Raw genomic sequence first — 23,330 nt, 5'->3', positions numbered from 1 at the left:
TGAGCTTGTTTTGCCTCCTAGTCTATCGGGAGTTCACACAGTCTTCCATGTGTCTATGCTCCAGAAGTACCATGCCGACAGGTCACATGTGTTAGATTATAGTACGATTCTGCTAGATGAGAACTTGGGTTATGGGGAGGAACCAGTTGTTATTGTTGAGAAGCAGGTTCGCTAGTTGAGGTCCAAGAAGTTTTTTATGGTAAAGGTCCAGCGGAGGGGTCAACCAGTCGAGGAAGCAACTTGGGAGGCTAAGGAGGACATGAGGATCAGATATCCATACTTATTCAGCACTCCATGTATAATTCTAGACTCGTTCGAGGACGAATGTTTATTTAAGAGATGGAGAATATAACGACCCGACCGATCATTTTATTTTTTAGGTCCTCGTTCCCCTAATTAAGACTCTCGCGTGTGATTTTACTATTTTATGACTTGCGGGGATGGTTGGTTTAGGTTTGGAAAGGTTTGTGTTGAAATCGGAATACTTAGTTTCTTAATAATGGCCTATGATGGCCAAGTTTGACTTGAGTCAATATTTTGTGTGAACGACCTCGGAACCGGGATTTGATGGTTTTAGTACGTTCGTATGATGATTTGGACTTAGGCGTGAGTTCAGATCGGGTTTCTGGTGATCCGGGGGTATTTCGGCGCTTAATGTTAAAACTTGGTTCATTGAAGATTTTCTAGTTCTATAAATTTGGTTTGGAGTAGACTTTAAAGTTATCAAGGTCCATTTGGGATTTTGAGTCTGGGAATAGTTCTGTATGGTGATTTATGACTTGTACGCAAAATTTGGTATCATTCCGAGGAGTCTAACCATAACCGTATTATGGTTATGGATTTGTTGGTGCATTTGGACGGGGTCCCTGGGGATCGGGTGCGTTTCGAACTGCCTGGAACTAAGTCCAAAACTACTGGTGTGTTAGTTATGGTTTCCTTCTTCGCGAACGCAGAAGGACCCTTGCGTTTGCGATGAAGGATTTGGGGACTAGGTGCTTTTGCCCTTCGTGTTCGCGAAGCTTCTGAGCATGTGGCCTTCACATTCACGATAGACACATCGCGTTCACATAGAAGGGTTCGGGGGCCAATGGTATGTGGTTCATTGCCCTTCGCGTTCACGAAGGGCGGGTCACGCGCGATGCTTGGGCTGGTCTAGCCTTCGCGATCGCGAGGAGCCTGTCACGTTAGCGAAGAAAGGTTTCAGGGCCTGGGCAGACTTTGCCTTCACGATCGCGAGGCCCTTTTCACGATCGCGAATAAAGGTCATCTTGGCAGTGACTTTAATAAAAATCGGGACTTAGGACATTTTCTCTCATTTTCACTTCCCTTGGACGAAGTGGGAGCTTCTTGGAGAAGGATTTTCACCTATTTATTGAAGCAAGTGATTTTTACATAATGAAAGTTAAATACATAGATTATGGGTAGATTCTAACATGTAAAAATAGGGAAATGATAGGAGTTGTTATGAAATTTAGGTTTTAATAAAAATGAGATTAGACCACTAAAATGATTATGGAATTGGGTAAAATTTGTATATTATTATTTGCGAGGTTGTGGGTAACAACTATTTAAAATAAATTCGGAATACGACACGTGGGCCCGAGGTAAAATTTAGGAACATTTCAAATTGGGTTGGGTAGTTACTTTAATAGGTAAATTATGAACTTCGGAGCACATATTGATTAGTTTGTACAATATTTGGTTAGTTTCGGATTGCGTGGCATCGATTTGAGGCTTTAGAGTGATTTGTGGACCGGAAAGTGGATTTGGAAACGAGGTAAGTCTCTTGCCTAACCTTGTAAGAGGGAATTAACTACACAGGTGTTTAAATTGTTATTTTGCTACTAATTGTGGGTGCTACATACGTACGAAGTGACGAGAGTCCGTGCATAGCTAAAATTCATGTTATGTTGGGGGTAGACATAGGCCTTTATTATGCTATTACTTGTACTATTTAAACTCAATTTGCTAGTTTAATTGCTTGTACTAATAAGTCAAATTTGGTTAAAGATTATGTTAAATCGAGCTTCATTACTTAGAGATTTGGCGGAATGTTTAATTATTGATAAAAATTTATATTCTTTCATGGGCTTACCTTAGAGTTGTAAATACATAATTTGTAATCAGAAGAGTTTCTCTATTCATGTGGATCGGGCTGAACGCCTCGGCAAATAGTTATATATATATATATATATATATATATATATATATATATATATATATATATATTATGGGATGCATCCATGGATCGGTCCGTACAACCTCGGTAGTGTATGTACACGATTATTATGGATCAGGTCGTACGACCTCGGCATAACTCGTGCGTGTTGTCACTAGGAGTCCGATTATACTTGATATATCTTTCATGACTTGATAATTTATACATACATGTTGGCCCCTACTTGTTGAGATTAGCATGTTATATTTGGGGATTTTTAATTGTTATTTTGTTAAAGGATCATTTAATTATTGCTTCTTATTCCATTATTGATGTTGTATTTCATGCCTATTTAATATTCTTGTACATTATGTATATTGCCCACTAGTAAGTGTCGATGTAGATCCCTCGTCACTACTTTTTCGAGGTTAGACTAGATACTTACTGGGTACACGTTGTTTATGTACTCACGCTACACTTCTGCACATATTGTGCAGGTTCTGTGGCAGGTACGTCTGGAGTTCGTCCAGGCACGCATCCGCATTACCCGAAAGCCTAATGGTGAGTTGCTTCTCATGCTCCATTCTGCGTCACCCAGAGCCTTCTCTTGTTATGTTCATCATTTCTGTCTATTTTGTTTCAAATAGTAGTTCTTAGGGAGTTTTGTATATTCTACTAGATGCTCGTGCACTTGCGACACCGGGTTTTGGGAATTTTAGTAGACACTTATGGTTTTGATTATTTAAATTCACTATCTTACTCTCACGTTTAGTTTATGCTTTACATTTCTACGCTCACTTACTAATTGTTCTTTTATTTATTAAAAATAAATGACTTTAAAAATGTTAAAATGAACAATTAAATGGGTAGTTCACCATTGGCTTGCCTAGCGGCGACGTTGGACGCCATTACTGCCCATATAAAAATTGGATCGTGACAAGCTAGTTCATAGCTACAACTCCGGTGAATGCTGGTAGGTGATTCTCAAAAGATTTGACACATAACGTAAGAAAAAATTAATATTTTCATCCTTTTTTATTTTAGGATTTAAAATTTAGTGATAAAAAAATTTGATTTCGTTGGATAGAGTAAAACATGTCGATTTTGGGAATGAGGCGATGATTTTATCAGCAGTTTGAAGTATGAAAATAATCCTCTTAAGTGTAAAAGAATAGTTCTGTAGATAAATGTGGCTGACCTTGAAAATATTTTAGCAATGTATGTTCATATAGAAGATGATGATGATGGAAGAATTGAATTGGAGGCAGTGTATATTCCTATATAAGATTATGTTAGAGGGATGGTTAAGATGAAGGAATAAATTTGATAAGTGAATTGCGCTCTTGTGCGTCATTGTTGGGTTCATCGCAGCTTGGGTGATGAAATGAGAAGGAATATTAGTTTGTTGGTAGGAATAGTTTAATTATTCTAAGTTTCCTTTGTTGGAAGTGTTTTGGATCATGTAATGTTCTACTAAATGAAGGATATTAAACAATTTATTTAGTAATGTGATATTTGATAAAGTTATTATATGCAAGTTTGAGTCTATTACACAACTAAATAGTTAGTTTATTAATGGACACACTGTCTATGACGCAACCAAGTAGCTAATTTATTACCAGACATATTATCTATTACATAATCTCTATCTTGTTGTGATACAAAAAAGAAGTGCATCAAAATAAAAATTACAGCAACAACAGTTAATTGACAAAAAGGTTATTTCACTACATAATGATTGATCCAAATATCATAAATTATAACTAGTACACCACAAATAAAATTTGTTACATGACCAATTCAAACTCAGGAATTAATGGAACATCCTGGTCACCTTCATCTGCTCCATCTGTTTCACTTTCCAACTCATTTTCACCATCTTCAGCTTGTTCATCATCATCTTAGCAATTGATTTCTTCTTCATGTTACCTACATGCAAATGTGCAATATCATATTTAATAATTTGAAACTTACGATCAGAATAGGAAAAACAAACCCTGGTTCCAGCTAATAGCTATGACCAGACGACAATCGACCACAAGTTTATTAATAAATATTAGGCCTACAAACTAAAAAAAATTTAAAATACAGAGCCCAAAGGTAATTGAACAAGGAAATATAACCACCTATACCATATAAGATACGGTTATACACAACTAAATTGAAATTGCAAATGCACATGTACAAATCCCTCTATAAACCCCAAATCACTGTTGTAAGAAACGAAAAAAATAAAAATTTAGAATTTACCCAAAATTGGATAGTTTTCAGTAAATATATAGTACGATTTGGGTCTATATAGATGATTCAATCCAAAATCGAAGCTTGATTCTTGTCGGAGGCCGCCGAAAATTACTGTGGTCGAGTGAGTGAGTAAGAAAGAGAAAAGAAGAGAAGAAAGAGAATTTGGAGGAAAATATGAAGGAAATAAAGGGTTTTCAATGTTTGATAGTTGATCTATAAGTTTTAAAAATATTAAAAAGGTCCCAACCACCTTAATCCACTCATTTAGTCGTTTTCCTAACCAAAACAAATTGAGAAAGAAAATAGGAAATCATATGGCCAATTCAAGTTTGGTGGAGGTCTCTATTACAATATATCCGGATTCCTTCATAAATTGAGTTATTTTGGTGAAAATAGAGTAGAAACAATAATTTGATTTTACTTGACTTTCCTGTTTTCTGTATGCATTTCTAGTGGTTATCTGTATATTCCAGGCATTGGTTTTGAAGTTAGAAGTTTATAAGTTCTTTAGGCTTGAATCAATGCGCGATTCTTGGTTTTAGTGTTGTTTGAGGTGATTTGAGGCTTCGAGCGAGTTCATATAATGATTTAGTACTTTTTGGTGTGTTTGGACAGGGTCCCGGGGGCCCGGGCATATTTCAGGTTGAGTTCAGACCATTTGCTCTTGAATTAGGACTGCTAGTTTTCTATTCTGGTTTCCTTGTACGCGCTCGTGAAGGTTCTCCCGCGATCGCGTAAAGTCCTTAGGGACTGCTAGGATTTTTCTCTTCGCGTTCGCTAAGTTGGGGGTGCAATCGCGAAGGTTGCTGAGCTTAGGCATCGCGAAAATGTGATGTCGATCGTGTTCGCGTATAAGGAAGGTGAGACTGGGGCTGAGGCACGCGTTGTTCTTCGTGATCGCATAAGTTGAGGAAGCTGGTCATCATGTTCGCGACTAGCTTCACGCGATAACGAAGAAGGTTTTTTGAGCTGGAAGAATTATTCTATGCGATCGCGAGTCTTTGTGCGCGATCGCGAAAGAGGATAAGTGGGCAGTGGTGTTAAATTTCCAAAATGAGGGTTTTATCTCATTTTTCATCTTTTAGACCTAAAGAGCTCGGTTTGTGGTGATTTTTCGAGGAACTTTCAAGGAAATCATCTAGGTAAGTGATTCTAACTCTGATTTGGCTATTTACGTGAATCCATCTTTATTTTTGTCATTTAGTTAGTGATTTGAGTTGGAAATTTTGAGAAAATTTGTGAAACTTCACAGACCAAATTTTGGGGATTTGAAAGGCGATTTGAGATCGGATTTTTGTATGGTTGAACTCGTTATCGAATAGGTGTTTAGATTTTATAAGTTTGGTCGGGTTCCGAGACGTGGACCCGGGGTTATCTTTTTGAGTTGTCTTTTTGTTTCTCTTTAAAGATTGCAACTTTATTGTTCGGAGTAGTTTCCTATGGTTTGTATTTATGGTATAAAATTATTTTGGCTAAATTCGAGCCGTTCAGAGTTGGATAATCGCATAAAAGACTTGCTAGTGGATTGAGTTAGCGTGTTTTGAGGTAAGTGTCTTGACTAACTTTGTGTGAAGGAATTACCCCTTAGGATTGGTGTTGTTTTGTGCTAATTGTGGTATGTGGAAGCCGAGTACGCAAGGTGACGAGTGTGTACACATGCTAAATGTGATAATTGACTGGTTTTAGCTATGTAGACTCCTTCCATGCCTTTATTTGAGTTGCCATAACATGTTATATTCATCATCAGTCTATCTTCACATGCTTTACTTGACATTGTTAAAACTTGTCTTATCTTTTACTTGCTAATTGCCTTTGCATGTTTAGTTGAAGCTATTGTTCTCTCAATTCCTTGCTTATTATTTAATCGTTGAGTTCCTTTATTTGAAGTTATTATTTCTTGGAATATCTTATTGTTGAATTTCTGTTGTTGAAGTTATAAAGGTCGTGATTCACATTGAAGCAAAGTTGTAAATTGTTGAAATACCATTCTTGTTGAGTTATTCACTTTCAATTGTTACTATTGAGACGCTTGTACATGTTGTGGTTGAGCTATGGGCTATTTATTCTGGAAACACTATTATTGTTGATTTCCTTGGCAATTTGTGGTATTGGGCACTTGAGGTGCGATTTGTGTTATGTTGTGATATTGATACGCATGTGGCGGTATAAGGATTGGGATTGAAATGCATACGGTGAGATAAGATGGGCTTGATATGCGTGTTGCTAGTAGGGGAACTACTTGAAGCCACGCGGTGTGATAAGGTGGGCTAAAACGCGGGTAGTTATTTCGAAAAAATAATTTTCAAACTAAATGCAAGGTTCCCGCGGTGAGATAAGGAAAGATTTTGATTTGATTTGTGAAATGAGACTACGAGGCGGTACCTCGGTAGTGATTCTTGTTGATACCTTTCATTTACATCACTTGTATTTTTGGTTGCATCATTTCCTTGGTATTCTTATTATGTGTTTCTTCTGTGATGCCTTAATTGTCTTATTCTTAGTGTAGCTATTCATCTTATATATCTTTCTCGTATTATTCCCCTTGTTTTCATTATCATATTATGCTATACCTGCTCATTTTCTTTATTTATTCTAGTAGATGTCTTGACCCGACCTCGTCACTACTCTACCGAGGTTAGGCTTAGTAGGTACGGTTGTGGTATACTCATGCTACGCTTCTGCACATCTTTTGTACAGATACAAGTACCTCATACCTTCCTAGGCACCAATGAGTCAAGCTCGGATCGGAGACTTCAAGGTATACATGCCGGCGTACGCGGGCCTCAGAGTCACCCTCTAACTAGTTCTACATCATTCTTCTTTTATTAGATACTGTTATTTAGGGATGTTCAATATACTCATGTAGGGCTTGTGACTTGGTATCACCGGAGTTTGGGAGTTTTGTTCTGTTGAGTTGCAGAGTTCTTTTAATGATAGTTGTTGGTTAATTTGAAAGTTTTATCATTATCTCAGTTAAATTCTGCATGTATGTAAGGCTTACCCAATTTTAGTGACTAGGTGCCATCACGACATCTTTCGGAGGGAAATTAGGGTCGTGATAGTAATTTGAGGTCATGAGTAGCTTCGTATGATGTATTATGACTTGTGTGTATCATCGGTTTCGATTTTCAGGTGATTCAGGATTGATTTGGACGCATGATTCTCATTTTAAAAGCTTTAAGTTGGAATAGTTGATCAAGTTTGACTTTTGTATATTTGACCCAAGATTAGAGTTTTGATGGCTCTATTATGGGCCAGATAGTGATTCTGGACTTGGATGTATGCCCGAATTTGCATTTGGATGTTTCTAGAAGGTTTCAGCACTATTTGGCGAAAGTTGGCTTTGGAAGGTTCATAAGTTTGGCCGGGAGTTGACTTTAATGATATCGCATTCATATTATTGTTTCGGGAGTTGAAATAGGTTCTTTATGTCATTTGAATCTTGTATGCAAAATTTGGGTTCATTCCGAATTGGTTAGGCTTGAATCGGACACTTGGTTTGAAGTTTGAAGTTTATGAACTTAAGAAATTGATCTTGATCGACGATTCGTAGTTTTGTTATTGTTAAGTGGGATTTAAGGCCTCGGGCAGTTTGGAACTTACTGGTATGTTCGGACGGGGTTCCGAGGGGATCGGGTGAGTTTCATATAGGTGTGGGTTATGTTGCGCTCGTTTTTTATATTTCGATGTCGTTTCCTCAAGCATAAGTGGTGTCACATTAAGCAAATGAGCTCCAAATTCTATTTTGATTGAAGTATTAGATCTTTATCGTAATTACGGAGCCATCGCAAAAAGAATCATCGAATTTAGACATTGTATGAGGGAGTTATGCTCATTTTAGTGTCGGAGAAGAAACTTAGTGCTGGTGCTTCGCAGATGCGAAGTTGGGTCCGCATCTGCGACCCCGCATGTGCAAAAAACTATCCGCAAAAGTGGAAATGACAGGTGGAAAACCGTTGGTGTGGATTTTTGGGCGCAAAAGTGGAAATCCCTATGTATAAAAAAAAATCAGATTGCGTTCTTTTGGTATTTTGAGCATATCTTGAGTTCTAGAACTCCGATTGAGGTGATTTTTGCGGTGTTCTTCTCGTATATTCATGGAGGTAAGTATTTAATCTCATTTTTTTAAATTTTAATATGATTAAAGTAGTTCATCTGTGAATTAATCCGTATTTTGATTGGAAAATTGGGATTTTTATCAAAAAGTTTTCTAAAGAGAATAAATGAATTTTGAACATCGATTCAGAGTCAGAAATAGATGAAATTAGTATGGTTAGACTCGTAATTAAATGAGTTGTAGATTTTTGTGAGTTTTATCAGATTCCGAGGTGCGAACCCAAAGTTGACTTTTTGATAGACTTTGACTATTTGATTAAAGATTCGACCTTTATCATTTGGATTTGTTCCTTTTGATATTATTTGATATTTTTGAGTTGCTTTTGGCTAGTTTCGAGTTGTTTGGAGGATGATTCACGCGGGATGAAATTTCTAGAGTATTGTTTGGCTTGCTCTATTGTTTGGCTTGTTCGATATTTGATTTGGCTTGTTCAAGGTAAGTAATATTTCTAAACTTGGATTTGAGGGTAATTATCCTTGAGAACTATGTTAATTGTGAGGTGTTGAGGTGACACACATTCTAGTGAAGGGCGTGTGGGCGTGCACTATGGTAATCATGATCCGAGTTGACTTTTAGACTATTACCGGACTTGTTTTGTTGTTATATCTTGTTATATCTGTGTTCTCCCTACTTGTTTGATTATCAGAGCTGTGATTCATGTTATAAATCATGTTTTGGTTATATGATTATTTGGTTAAGACCTAACAGGACTATTTCTGTTGTTTTGGACTATCTGATTTGACTGTAATTTTACACTCATTCATGATTCTTCAGTTGGATGTCATACCTCAGTCTTTGTTCATTATTCATTGTTACATCACATGTTATTGTTATTCTTCCATATGTGGTACTATTTGCGCTGAGTGATACGAGATTGTGAGCCTTGAGACTTGAGAGGTTGATGACTGAACTACTACTACAACAACTACTATTATTCTTCCATATGTGGTACTGTTTGGGCTAAGTGATACGAGATTGTGAACTTTGAGACTTGAGAGGTTGATGACTACTACTACTACTAGTGTGTGTATGTGTGTGTGATGGAGTGGGGCATTGAGCCAGGCATCTTGAGTGGGATGAGAGTGAGGGTACTTGATGATATCACTGTGAAACTATTTATTTGACATATATACTTGACATGTAGGCATAGAGATGTATTATTTTTCTCATGCTAGATAGTATAAGACATTGATGACTTGACATGTATATTGTCATATAGGCATAAAGATGTACTTTCTCATGCTATTTGGTAAACGAAAAGTCGTATCTGATGATGTAAATTGAAAAACACAGTCTTTTTTGATAAACACATGTTTAATTGATTTACAAAGGTGAAATTTGGTCTTGATTGTTCTACTTGAAGGCATGTCTACTTTTTCTTAGTTGTGAATGAGCTGAGCATGATAATTCCTTTGGGCTATTTGATGTTACTGTCATCATTATATCATGTGTTGTTATTGTTGTTAGCTTTTGGCATTGGAGTCTGACCTTCTTCCAAGCTCGTCACTGCTTTCAACCTGAGATTAGGTTTGTTACTTATTGAGTACATGGGTCGGTTATACTCATACTATACTTCTACACCTTGTGTGTAGATCTTAGAGCTGATGTTGATGTGTACGGTGGGAGCTGTCATTGAAGATGTACATGCGTTCCAGTTATAGCTGCCACTCGTTCTTGGTAGCTTTAGTTTTGCAAATCTATTTATGTATATTTCAAATAGATGATATATTTATTTCATACCCGCTTTATAAAATCTAAGTCTTAGAAGCTCATGATTTGCACTACCAATCCTTGGGAGTTTGAATAGAAATTCAGTCATTTTACTCATTTACTTTTATTATTCTCGTATGAGTTATGTTGAATGTTACTTGGCTTACCTAGCGGGTTGAGTTAGGTGCCATCACGCCTAGCTGAATTTTAGATCGTGACAGTAATTAGTCATCAAATTGTATATATTGCCTTAATATTATGTTATATTAATGGACATTAGTTGTATACCGATAGTTGTATTAACCAGTTATCGACTAGGTAATTATCGATATGATCGATACGTAATACTAATGCAGTTAATCTAATTCAAAGTGTGTAATTACCTAATAATGATGAATAAGTACAACTTTAGGTTATGCACAAATAATTATCATATTTGTATTACAATAAATAAATTACTATTTTACACTAATGAATAACTAATAATCGATGACCACCCCAAATCCTATTCCATATGATTGATATATAATTCTTAATCCTTTAACTTGAGTAGATGAATGGGTAAATTCAAGTTATTTTAACACTTCAATCATTGATGGAGAATATACCTATTGTGAAGTTGAGTGTATTCGATCATCTATTGGTTTACATTAATAATATAATTATAAAATATTAGTTGGGTAGAGTATAGACTGTAATTTTTTTTTAAAAAAATTCACATGAAAAATTTGAATTTCATTAGCAGAAAATTCAAACATTTTGAATCTAAAAAAGTTATATCCCCTGGGTTATATTTTTCAATTGGAACCTCTTTATTCTACTTTTTTTTTTTTTTGTTAGTATTCTCAAACGGCAAAAAAGAGATGTAGAAACTAGGAATTAAAAGACAATAAGTAAAATAAATAATTTTATATATTATCTCCCTTCATAACAACACACATATTTACCATACAAGGCAGAAAAATAAATTAGTGAATGTTACTCTCTTACCTGACCCTGTCTTCTTGGATTTCTCGAATAAGCCTATCTAGTGACTTCCCGATGAAGATTGCATCCATACTTGGCCTTGGCCTTAGAGGTATTTCTCTTTTAAGTGATTGAGTTGCATGTCAGCATTAGTTTACTTGAAAGAATGATGAATAGTTTTAGATGAGATATACTATATTTACACACTAAATGGTTCATTCCTTATACCTTCTTGTAAATAACGTGACTGTCGAGAGTTTGCATAATCGATTAGATGCTTTGAGTCTACATATTCGATGGATTTTAATTAATTAGACAAGTCCTTTGCACATTGACTGTCATCGCTTATTCACATTGGACATTAAATTAACTACATAAATTAGTGGTTGCCAATAGAATCGTATGTGATGCGGTAACAAAGTTTTGTGGCCAAGTCCTTGCAGGTGGAACATTTATTTTTGCCCCTTTTCTGGTGCCCGAACAAATATGTACAATTGCTGCGTATACTGACATGTATTCTAACCTTTGTATAGGAATTCCAATTCCAACTATTTTGCCCTTTAGCCCATTCAACAGAATAAAGATTGCGTACTAATATACAATCTCCCATCAACCTATTGTCAACTAATGGTCTATTCTTATAGTGGTCTATTATATACTAGTGGTTGAGTACTGTGCATAGAAAATCTGCAGAAATCCAAATAAACAATGACGAAGAAGATGAGATACAAACACTTACTAGACGAAGGAATTACACAATATACCATCTAAAATGACTTATCAATTAATGTACTGCCAATTTTATTCCCAAATCGACAGATATAAAAATTCTTGCTTCCTCTCTGCAATCGATCAATCAAAAGAATGAGGCTTTCAGAGGAATGTGGAAGAAGGGAGACAACCTATGCGCGAGGAATGTAAGAAAAGTATGCTGAAATGGAGGATTAAACCGTGGAAAATGGGAATTGGGAAGTGCTGAAACATTGAGAATCGATTAAGAGTTTTTTTTTTTTTTTTTAAATATTCTAAAAATATTATATTTATATATGTTGGGGCCAAAGTGTAATAAGTAAAATATTAGAGATAAAGTCTGAATTTTTTTTTTTCACTTTATAATTAACCCAAATTCCATTTAAGCACTAATTAAGCAAGAATATCAATCTACAATAATTAAAAATTGAAGATCAATTTGCACTTCAAGTTTTAAAAAGAGGGCAGGAAGAAGCAATGCCTACCATTTTCAAATAATTATATCCGGATAAAAATATTTTACTACCATAATTTTAGAGAGTAAATACCATACCATTTATAAGAACATCAAGGGTTAGTAGAAAAATAACATAGGTCCCTTGTCTCATCATACATAGGGTTAGAAGTCTTTTTTACACTACCCATTCCCCAAAGGTTTTGGGTTTTCTCGTTTTCTTTTTTCCTTTCCTCTCCGCCATGAAATGAATTAGATTTCCCGGAAAACCCCATCCAATCAGCAGATAGCATTTTCCGATTATTTAATCTCTTAATTATTTATATATAATCTAGATAATTGAATTATTTAGGGATTTGGTGAAATAATGGGCAGTGGAAATGGAGAAGATGATCGGACGTTTAGGGTAAATAATTTCACTGCCGAAGGATTCTCGAAGCTTCGGGAACGAGTTAAGGATAAACTCAAGGAGTTCATGGGTGACTACACTGATGATACTCTCGTGGTATGGTTTATTTCTAGGGCTTAGAACAAATAATGGTGGATTACGACACATTGTGCTGAAAAGTGTTGAAAATTTTGGGTCTGAAGTTGTTGTTGTTGTAGCAAAGAGTATTAAAAGTATAATTTTGTTGTAGTATTGAGTTCTGGATTGATTTCATCACTTGTTTCACCACCATTTACCTTTTGAGTTGGTGCACGTTTCTAATTGGATTGTGTGAAGTGTTGAACTGCTTACATAGATTTGATTTTGTAATTTTTCATTTTGATTTATGGTTTAAATAAGCGGTTTACAAAAGATACTGACTGTTAAAAGATGATATTAACTGTTTATTCTTCCTGGTATAGACAAACTTATAATATTGACTTCTATGCAAAAGTTCTAATTTTACCAGATGTTCCCTGACGGGCTTGTATCAAATTTTATGTTCTCTCATACTAAATCCTGTTTCATCTATGAGGTCCTTGCAAGATGGTTGGTGTCATTTAGTGGAGACCCATTCCCAGTTTCTATGTTAAAAGGCGCTTTTAGTTCTTTTCGTGGAACCAGACCCCTCTGCTATATTACGGCTTGGAACTTTAAACGTTCTTTGTATTATTGATGCAATGTCAACTTGCACAAGAATTTTCGTTGGATTGTATTTTACATATTGATTTCTCATGTACTATATTATTGGAATTTTGTTGTTATTCTGAATCTAGCGAGAACAGATATTGATATATCTCATTGCAATGCATGTGGAGGATCACATTGTTTGTTCGTTTACATCCATGTATTTTTCTTCTGCCCGTGATATTTGAGCATCCTTACTCTTTGATTTATTATATTGATCTGTGCATCTTTTGGAGCCTCATTTTAGTTGTATCAGATTCTTGTATCACCTTAGACTTCGAGTCTAGCTACCACACATATTTTGTTGATATGGTGTTCCTTATGGGTGTGTCATATTTCTCCTTAAAATTTATCATGCTAATTTCTGCTATGCACCTGCAGGAATATGTTATAGTGTTGTTAAAAAATGGAAGGCGGAAAGAGGAAGCAAGAAATGAATTAAATGTTTTTCTCGGAGAAGACAGTGACTCATTTGTTGCTTGGTAATATAATAGCCATACTGCGGTTATAGTATTTGTTCCGTGCTAAGTATTATTTTACCATTCTGATTCTTGTAATGTTGTGTAGGCTATGGGATCACCTGGGATCAAATATAGGTCTTTATGTGCAACAAAAGGATCCTGATACAGGAGGAGGGACAAAAACCAAACCTGCTAGTGCAGAGCAAGCTGCAAAGAGTGATTTGCACCACCTGGACTCTGATGCTGATAAAGTGAAGTCAAACAAATCTAGAAGCCGCCGAAGGGAATGGAAAGGGCTGGTTACCGTTGAACACCCTACTCTACATAGTTCTTTGGCAGAAAGCACTCCTATGGAGGAGGAAGCTCTTCAAAAAGTTGGTCATTCAAAGCGATCCCTTTCACCCCAGCCAGAACTTCAGAGAAAACGAAGCCGACCTGAAGAAAGGCCGAAAAAGGTTTCTGAAATTTCTGTACATTGCATTGTTTTGAGGATTGAGAGAGTGCTGCTGAATTGAGATATTACCATGAAGGAGTTCTTAATTGAATTACTTGAAATTTTTCGTGTTTTCAAGCTGAATGCTGTGCCGAATTTGACTTTTTGATCAACTTTTCTGTCCCAAATGTGCATGTCTAATCTAACTATTTCCTTTCGTTAATGCCTGTGTATATCATCCTACCATGAACAACTATTGTTAGACGTCTTACTTGGCTGTCTGGGCATAATTAAACATAGAGCTGTGTTCGCACATATGTCATAGTACACATATCTATATGGTGATGTTCGCCACTTCTTCTCTTTCGCGCTAAAAAATGCTCTCTTTTTTTCCCCTCGTTGTTTGGGGGGGGGGGGGGGGAGGTGAAGGAGTTTTTACTTGAATAGAAGCTGGGGGTTCCATTTCCTAGTGTATTAAGTGATGCAAAGTAACAAGCTGCTTTTTACTTTATGGAAGAACCGGAATTGCAGTTAAGACTCACCCTTTCATGTTTTTATGGAGTGGTTGGTTTATTGAGCTGGCTTTGCTGTTGTCATTTAGTTATCATGTTATTTGGTCTTGGGTTCCATGGAGAAATTACTTTTTCCTTCCCTTCTTTCTTGGACTGTTCCCTTTTGTTTTTCGATTGTAACGGGAGGCGACAATGTGGGTGATGAAAATTTCTGTTGATTTAATTGAAGTTGAGTATAGGTGGTGGGTATATTAAGTTTGACGTGCAAAATAATTTAAATCACATACCATTTAATGAGAGTTTATTCTTGAAAGCAATTAAATCTTCCACCCATTCATCACCTCAGAAAAGGAATCGTTCAAGATTGTTGATTTCAAATATTTTGAAATGAGATATTTTTTTTAGCAATGTCTTGCGCGGACCCGGTTGGTAAATCACGTTTCTCCAAGCACCCAACGATGGGCGTAGTGGTCAATGAAGTGGTTGCAAACCTTGGAGACGTGGATTCAAATACTAGCAGAGTGAAAAAACACAAGGTGATTTCTTGTCTAAGTCTTGGTAGGCAGAGTTATCAGGTATCTGAGCTGGTAGGATGTAGCAAGTACCTGGGGGAATTGAGATGTGCAAGTTGGCCTGGACACCACCATAACTAGAAAAATCACCTATATCCTTTGTTTTAAAATAGAAGATAAAAAGTAAAAATCACTTTCCGCCACATCTATACATCTGTTTTAACCGAGGGTCAAGTTATTCACAAATGATGAATGTTTAATGCTTTTGTCGTTGTTGAGAGTACCTTAACTTGTGGGTGGATTACAAACAATAATAAGCTTATATTCTGGGTACTTTTTATTTAGTAGTTCTGTTAATTGGGACCATATAAATGTGTGTTGGCAGCATCACTAGGGTAAAATTGATTTCTAGGTTTTTTCGTATTATGGTATGTATTATATTGCCATATTGATAGGATCGTGAGTTCTCCCTTCCTCTGTGGGTGTGTGGGGGTCCCTTTTCTTCTTTAATTAGGTTTTCTTGTTTCTGGTATCATTTATTCTATTCTTTTCTCCATGGTTTTTTCACTTTTGTGATATTTCTTTCTTCATAAGTTCAGGTTGGTTAAATTACCATGCCAATTTGAACGAAGTTTAAAATGAATTACTGCCTGTGATTTGCTCTGGTTGTGTCCCCCACTACTGTCTTTTCAGAATTTCTGAGAATGTAGTTGACTTTTAGCGTATTGCTACTTTTTACTTCTTGGTGTTAATTATAGTCTTTTTAATGTTATTGTATTTTCAGTGCTAACATTACTTTCTTAGTTCTTTTTTAAATATTATTTTGCTGTTATTGCTGTACATAGACAGACTCCCTATCATATAATACAATATAAATCATGGTTATGCATTTTTTTGTAAGATAAATGTGGATAGCTTTGTTGAATAAGGATTGAGTAAGCTGATTACAAGATGAATTACATAAAAACCGAATCAAGTTCAGTATTAAAGTTTTTTCTAATCTAGTTTAAACGAGCAAGAGAGTATGAGGTTTGATCTAGTTTTGAATGTTAAATAGTGCATTCTTAGTTAGCTTTATCTTCATGAAACTATTCCACCAATCTTGGCTCTAGAAGTTATTCTGTACACGTCCATCTTCGCTCCTTCTTAGCTGTTGTTCTATCCTTTCGTTTTGCGGTTGGATGGCTCTAGTTGAGAAAACCAAGATCTCCAATCGTATGATATTTTCGGATTGGATTGTTGATGGATTGAACTTCCTTTGAGTAGTCCTCTCGACTTTTTATTTTCAAATCGCTACTTCAGGTAATAATCTCCTTTGATTAAATTATTTGCTTTTGTAGAGGGAAGGCATTCGTCAACCAGCAATTGCTGCTACTCGAAGGTTGCTGCAATTTGCAGTAAGAGATGCCGTGGCTACTTCTAGGCCATCCAATTCCAATCTAGAATCCTCACCTTCACTAAAGCGTCTTCGCTCTGTGGTCTCTACATCTGTGGAGGACCCATCCCTTGAAGAACGCCCACAGAGGATACGATCGGTTGCAAGAGCACCAAATGCCATGGCCACCGCTATAAGAGCCGTCGCAGAAGCTGCAAAAGATGTGGCAAAAGTTAGATCGTCGGCTAATGTGTTTGACAGGCTGGGTTGTGCTACTGGCGCTCTCGATCCTTCAAGCCGATTGGAAGAATCTAAACAAGCTATTGCTGAAGATGTACAAGATCAATCTTTTGCTGATGCCTCAGCTTACCTTCACAGAAGTAATTATAGAGGAAAGCATATTGGGAAGTCTTCGTTGAACGATGATGCTGTGGTGATTTATAATTCAGCATCGGATGATGAAGCTGATCATGGTATCAGCCCTGTTAATAAAGGGGCTATAGATGCCCCGAGAACTGGTGCACGTGTAAAAAACATAGGCCAGACTCCACTTGTAGTTGAGTATGGTGTTGCTGACAATGCCAATGATATTTTGTACAAGTCACAGAAGGACCAGGATCAACCGACTTTTGCTCCTGGTGCTCCTCACCAGCCAATAAATGTTCCACTAAATGTGAATACCTGGAAATCACCTCAGTATCAGGAGGCAAGGCAGGCATTGGAGATAGAGAATCAGAGATCTACACAAAGCAGCGAAGGCTTGGCCATCGAACCTTACATGCTGTTGACCAAAGAAAGCACCAATCCCATTGCAGTTGCTAATGGAAATGTAAACATCTATAATCTGCTATGAATCATTATGGCTTAAATCTTTGTAGTCTTTAAATAATACTTAAACAATATGCTCTTTGCTAGGTGAAACCATATGCGGGCACACAGAAGGAATCTCAAAAGATGGCTTCTATTAATCAGGGTGAGTTTGATCATCTCTAGTTCTGTGTACTTCTACTTTCTAGGCATGGTATAGATAAATAATAAGATTAATTAGGGCATTGTCAAGCTAATATTAGGATTGAGTTTAGGGTTTATTACTTTCACTATGCGTTGCTTGTATTACTCTAACTTTGTGAGGTGAAGTACCATCAATTGCTCTAGTCACTGCATTAATATGTGTTTAGCACTCCCATTCTGCAATTCTCTAGTGCCACCTTTTTTTCTTTATCTTATGTGTAGGTCATTTTCTGGTATGTCAGGTTTGTATTCTACTGGTCCACCTACAGAAGATTCTGATTCACGGACCATCTTTGTCAACAATGTAAGTTTCTTGTCAATTAACAATTGGTCCATATTCACTAGATATATCCTTTCTTGCTTAATTCCTGAAAAGTATTTATTTTGTCTCCTTTGTTTCAGGTTCATTTTGCTGCTACAAAGGATAGTCTTTCTCGGCACTTCAATAAATTTGGGGAAGTGCTTAAAGTGGTCATCCTGACTGATGTAGCAACTGGGCAACCCAAAGGGTCAGTTAATGTTTTCATCACTTTTTATCAATCTCTTATCTAATATTATTGAGTGCTAATGCCTAAACATATAACATAAACAGGTCAGCTTACGTGGAGTTCATGAGAAAAGAATCTGCAGAGAATGCTTTATCTCTTGATGGAACATCGTTCATGTCACGCATTCTGAAGGTATGTTTCCAAGACGGATGATATTATTTGTCATAAGTTGGTGCATTGATTTTGTCTTTACTGCAGTGTGATGTGGAGCAGTTCCCTTTTCTTTTTCCACTTTATTGTTTTTATGGTTTTTCTTTTTGTTTTTGGGCCTTTAACACTCCCTTCAAGTTTTTCTCAGTTATTTCTTCAGCTACAAGTTAACTGATTTTCGTACCGATGACCACCATTCTGATTTGGTTGTAATTGGTTGGGTTGAAAGTGGGTTGTATAAATTGGTAACAACTCTTCCATACAGCTTGAAGAAATAAATAAGATAATATGGGTTGATTTGTTTCATGCGGTTTCAATTTATTGTTGAGTGCTGAAAGTCGACAGATATGATGGTGCGCTCCCAAGCCTTCTGCAAGAGCTATAGGATGTTAATGCTATAGAATTAGAACGTTTGAGTTTCTCAGAAAATAAGTAAAAGCTCACTTTTCCAAAATTATCACCTTCAACAAGGAAATTTGTCATGAATTTATCACAATAAGAAACATCACATCTGGCATCCAAGGGTGTGTGATGCAGCGGTCAATGAAGTGGATGAAAACCACGGGATAACAAGGATCAAATCCGAACAGAGACAAAAAAGTTAGGCGATTTCTTCCTATCTGCCCAAGTCTTGGGTGCCTCCGACCTATGTTGTGTGCTGATGGGATGTTTAGCAGGTAATTGTGGAATAAACGAGGTGCGCGTAAGCTGATTTGTACTACTGTATTAAAAAGACGAACATACATCTGACTATCACCTAAAAATTTATTACTAAAACAAAGGGAGGGAAAAGGATTGCCAGAAATGCAAACTAAGTTGAGTATGGATATAAGCAAACATACTCAGTAGCTGCTGCAGGCTCTTTTCAGTTTTGTTGCTCGGACTCTCCGAAAATGTCGATGTGTGCGTGTCGGATCCGCCAAAAGTTATTTTTGGAGGATCTGACACGGGTGCGACAACTGTTTTGGAGAGTCCGCGCAACATAACTTTTCAGCAATATGCATGTGATGCAAGTACTGCCAAGCAGTATATCTGCAGTATAAATCAACAATGCTTAATAAAGAAAAATAAACAAACAATGCTTAGTGAGTGACAAGAAGCTTATGGGTTGTGCCTACTTGTAGCTTTTCATCTTTATTTTTTGTTTGTTTAATTTATCATTTTGATAATGGTGGTGTATGGTCAAGCTTGCATGGCAACTTGACTATTCCACCAGGTACCTGCTACTTCCCACCAGCACATGTACCAACCAAGACTTAGACAGATGGGAAGAAATCACCTAGTATATTTTGTCTCTGCTGTAATCTTAACCCTACTAGTCTTCAAGGCTTGCACTCACTCATTGACCACTAATCCACACCCTTGGTGCATTACTTTTTATCTTTTATTTGGGATGTATGCAAGTGTGTGAAAGTGGTTTGGAGGTCTTGCTTGGTCACTTTTGTGGAAACTTCTTAATTTCTTGTTTATGTTATAGTTTGAATTCTAGTAAAACTGTGTTAGGTTTCATAGAGCATTCATTCTCCTAATAATAAGTTGCTAACACGAAAAAACACTGTGCAATAAAACAAAAAAACCACTTTATGTAGGATTTGCACTTCTTAAATTTTATGTGCGATTCGTACTGCAATCTTCTATGCTTACTAGTCTTCAAGGCTTGCACTCACTCATTGACCTCTAATCCACAATCCACACCCTTGGTGCATTACGTTTCATCTTTTATTTGGGATGTATACAAGTGTGTGAAAGTGGTTTGGAGGTCTTGCTTGGTCACTTTTTTGGAGACTTCTTAATTTCTTGTTTGTGTTATAGTTTGAATTCTAGTAAAAATTGTGTTAGGTTTCAGGGAGCATTAATTCTCCTAATAATAAGTTGCTAACATGAAAAAACACTGCAATATAACAAAAAACAAAAAAACCACTTTGTGTAGGATTTGCACTTCTTAAATTTTATGTGCGATTCTTACTGCAACCTTCTATGTAATGATGATTACTAACTAGGGAAAGACGGAACTGGTAACTCTAGAAAAGGCACATAGTAGCTTAGCTCCATAAGTATATCCCGTATCCAATTTAGGATCATTGTATTGGTTTCTTTTTTTTTTTTGGGGGGGGGGGGAGAGCAATAGTATGTGCATGAGTTATGGTTTAATAGGGACAATAGTATGTGCATGAGTTATTGGTTTCTTTCGAGTGGAAACATATAAACAAACCGGTTTTAAATTTTATTTAAGGAAAGCATATTCAGCGATTGGATTGTTCAGGATTCACCTAAATTCCACTCACAAAGATTCCCCCCCCCCCCCCCCCCCCCCCAAAAAAAAGGGAAAAAAAGAAGAAGAGTCCACTCCCATTTTGTTGAGAAGAACTTGTTGTACCTACTCTCATTGCCAACAATATAGAATTATTTGGCAATTTGTTACGATTTGCTAAAATATCCTCTTCACCATGTGAAGTGAATTGTATAACTAACTTGATGCCCTACCCCCATGAGTAGGGGAAATTTGAAGAATGGGACAAGCTCCTATTCTTTTAGCAATTTATGCTTCTAATTGCAAAATACTGTTTTGTTTCTAGTTTCTTTTTGGTGTACTCATGAGGTCCCTATTTGTATTGAGGATTGGGCCTCTTTTCTTGAGAACCATACTTTGGTGTAGGTTCTCTTCTTTTGGTATATGGTTTGTTTACGGGGTTTCCCCCAGTTAATAAAATTATTTACTTTATCAAAAAGAAATTGTTGGGAAGGCTCTTCTCTTTGGCAACTGAAGTATGAAGATAAGCTGTTCCTAAACTTCTTGGTTGTGCAAGTTTATAATTAATGAGGTTTTTTTTAGGGTGGGTGGGTGGGGTGGGGGGTATAGACATTTCTACATCTCTTTTTTTGAGGGACCTCTCTGTTCATTTAAGCACTGAGTATTATTCGTTTATGCAGGTTGTGAGGAAAAGCTCTGCTACTCCTGAAGCAGCATCTGTCACTGTATGGCCTCGTGTTACCAGGGCTGGTCCTTTTGCGGTTTCTAGGTTTGGTCGGGTTCCTTTTCCTAGAGGCATCCCCACTTTGTACAGGTCCCGGCTCCCAGTCAGGCCTGGTGCTAGAAGTATGCAATGGAAGCGTGATGCTCAGCCCACATCGGCTGAGAATTCCGGTTTGCTAACACCCTCAAGTAATGCAGTTCCTTCTTCCATTCCTCGGAGTATGACATATATACGAGCAGAATCTAAGACTAATGGAGATTCTAGTGCGGCTTAGTTGATTATAGCAGTTCCCGTAGTCCTATCTCTCCGAGAATCCAGCTCTTTGTGGGATGGGTTGAAGTCCAACAGACGTACTTAGACCGTACATGATTGCTTCATCTGGTGCATCAGTCAAGATAGGGATACATGTGCGCGTAATCACGAACAGAGTGTTACTGGTTTTGCTTTATCTTAGTGTTCTTTCCATATTGTTGGGCGGGAAAGACATTGGGTAAATGTTATTAGATTAGGTTTTTGAAGTGGTTATTATCAGATTGTTGGATCCAGGTATCTGAAGGAGTTATTGTCAACTTCGAGCTGGAATCTGTGAATAGAAGGTGGAATGGTGGATGTGGTGTTTATTTGATTAGACATTTGAAATTTCATTCTTGACAAGGGAAAAAGAAAGAAAAAAAGTTTAGAAGAGGAAAAAAAATGAAAAACAAAGTGTGCTGCCTTAGCTGCATTTTACATAGTAGTATCTTGTTTTGGTCCAATAATATGCTTACTAGTTGGGATCTGCAATCAGTGCGAATTTAGTTGATGATTTGGCATTATTGTTAACAGAGCTTTTAAAAGAAATGCAGAGCCTGAAAAGGACTATTTTACTGTATCATTCTGTAATTTGCTTTGGCCAACAAATTCATGTTTTCGAAAGCAGAGCCTGAAAAGGACTATTTTACTGTATCATCCTGTAATTTGCTTTGGCCAACAAATTCATGTATCTATAATTTTGTATTCAAGGGAATACCTGGTCACTTTGACCAAACTGACTGTGAAATTGTTTGGTCAAAGTAACAATAATAGCCGTTGGAAAAGAAAAGAAAAATTAGATACAGTTGTGTGTTTGTGTGTTTTCTTACTAACAGTTTTGTGGTCAAGACCAAAACCCTTTGTGGGTTGGATCACCTCCAGTAATTTTCAATACACATCTTGATTGAAGCCACGTGTCTGTGGAAATTAGATGGCCCGAACAAAAGAGAATACAGAATCCAAATTAAAAGAGTGACTAGTGGGGAGTATGTTTCGGTTCGGCCTGTTATTTTATAAAATTTGTATTATACTAATTTTTTGGTTATTTTATTTTAAATAATTAAAATTAGACTTTTCAAAATTGTCTCAATCATCTCGGTTTCTCTTCGGTATCGTTACGGTATGATTATTTTTTGGTATTTATTTAAAATGGTCATGTAAGAGTTGTGAGTAGAAGTTAGAACATGATAATATACGCACTAACATAGGACTTGGGCAAACTTTGGATATTTTTATTGTTCAAAAAGTAATGAATCAAGAGAATGTAAAAGATATTCAGAATAGAGATCCATTCCACTATTCTACGATAGCGTAAACTAAATAAAGCAAAAATAAGAGAAATATAAATCATACGAGTGAAAAGATATTAATTAAGTTGAGATTTAAGAATAGAGTCAATTAGATTAAGTATCAAACAAAAGATCTAAATCATATGAGAGGAAAGATATCTAATACTTACTACTCAAGATCATTGGAATATCTTGTGGCTTGCTACTCAAGATGTTGGAACTAATTTAGTGCCAAGAGGAGTAGCATATTAGGTTTGGGT

General features: G+C 36.5%; 1 protein-coding gene across 1 annotated transcript; it reads left to right on the top strand.

Annotated features, from left to right (window-relative positions):
• The first annotated feature begins 12,533 nt into the window (after nucleotides 1-12,533).
• On the top strand, nucleotides 12,534-22,405 carry LOC104094389 (uncharacterized). Its single transcript, XM_009600312.4, has 9 exons — nucleotides 12,534-12,904; nucleotides 13,895-13,995; nucleotides 14,081-14,429; nucleotides 16,772-17,635; nucleotides 17,722-17,779; nucleotides 18,060-18,121; nucleotides 18,220-18,326; nucleotides 18,410-18,497; nucleotides 21,447-22,405. The coding sequence occupies exons 1-9, from the start codon at nucleotides 12,767-12,769 to the stop codon at nucleotides 21,762-21,764; spliced, it is 2,085 nt and encodes a 694-aa protein (XP_009598607.1). The 5' UTR covers nucleotides 12,534-12,766; the 3' UTR covers nucleotides 21,765-22,405.
• The last annotated feature ends 925 nt before the right edge of the window (nucleotides 22,406-23,330 follow it).

This window comes from Nicotiana tomentosiformis, chromosome 1, assembly GCF_000390325.3.
Source record: "Nicotiana tomentosiformis chromosome 1, ASM39032v3, whole genome shotgun sequence".
Taxonomy (NCBI): domain Eukaryota; kingdom Viridiplantae; phylum Streptophyta; class Magnoliopsida; order Solanales; family Solanaceae; genus Nicotiana; species Nicotiana tomentosiformis.
The sequence above is the reverse complement of the archived record's forward strand: the minus strand, read 5'-3'. Positions and strand labels throughout refer to the sequence as shown.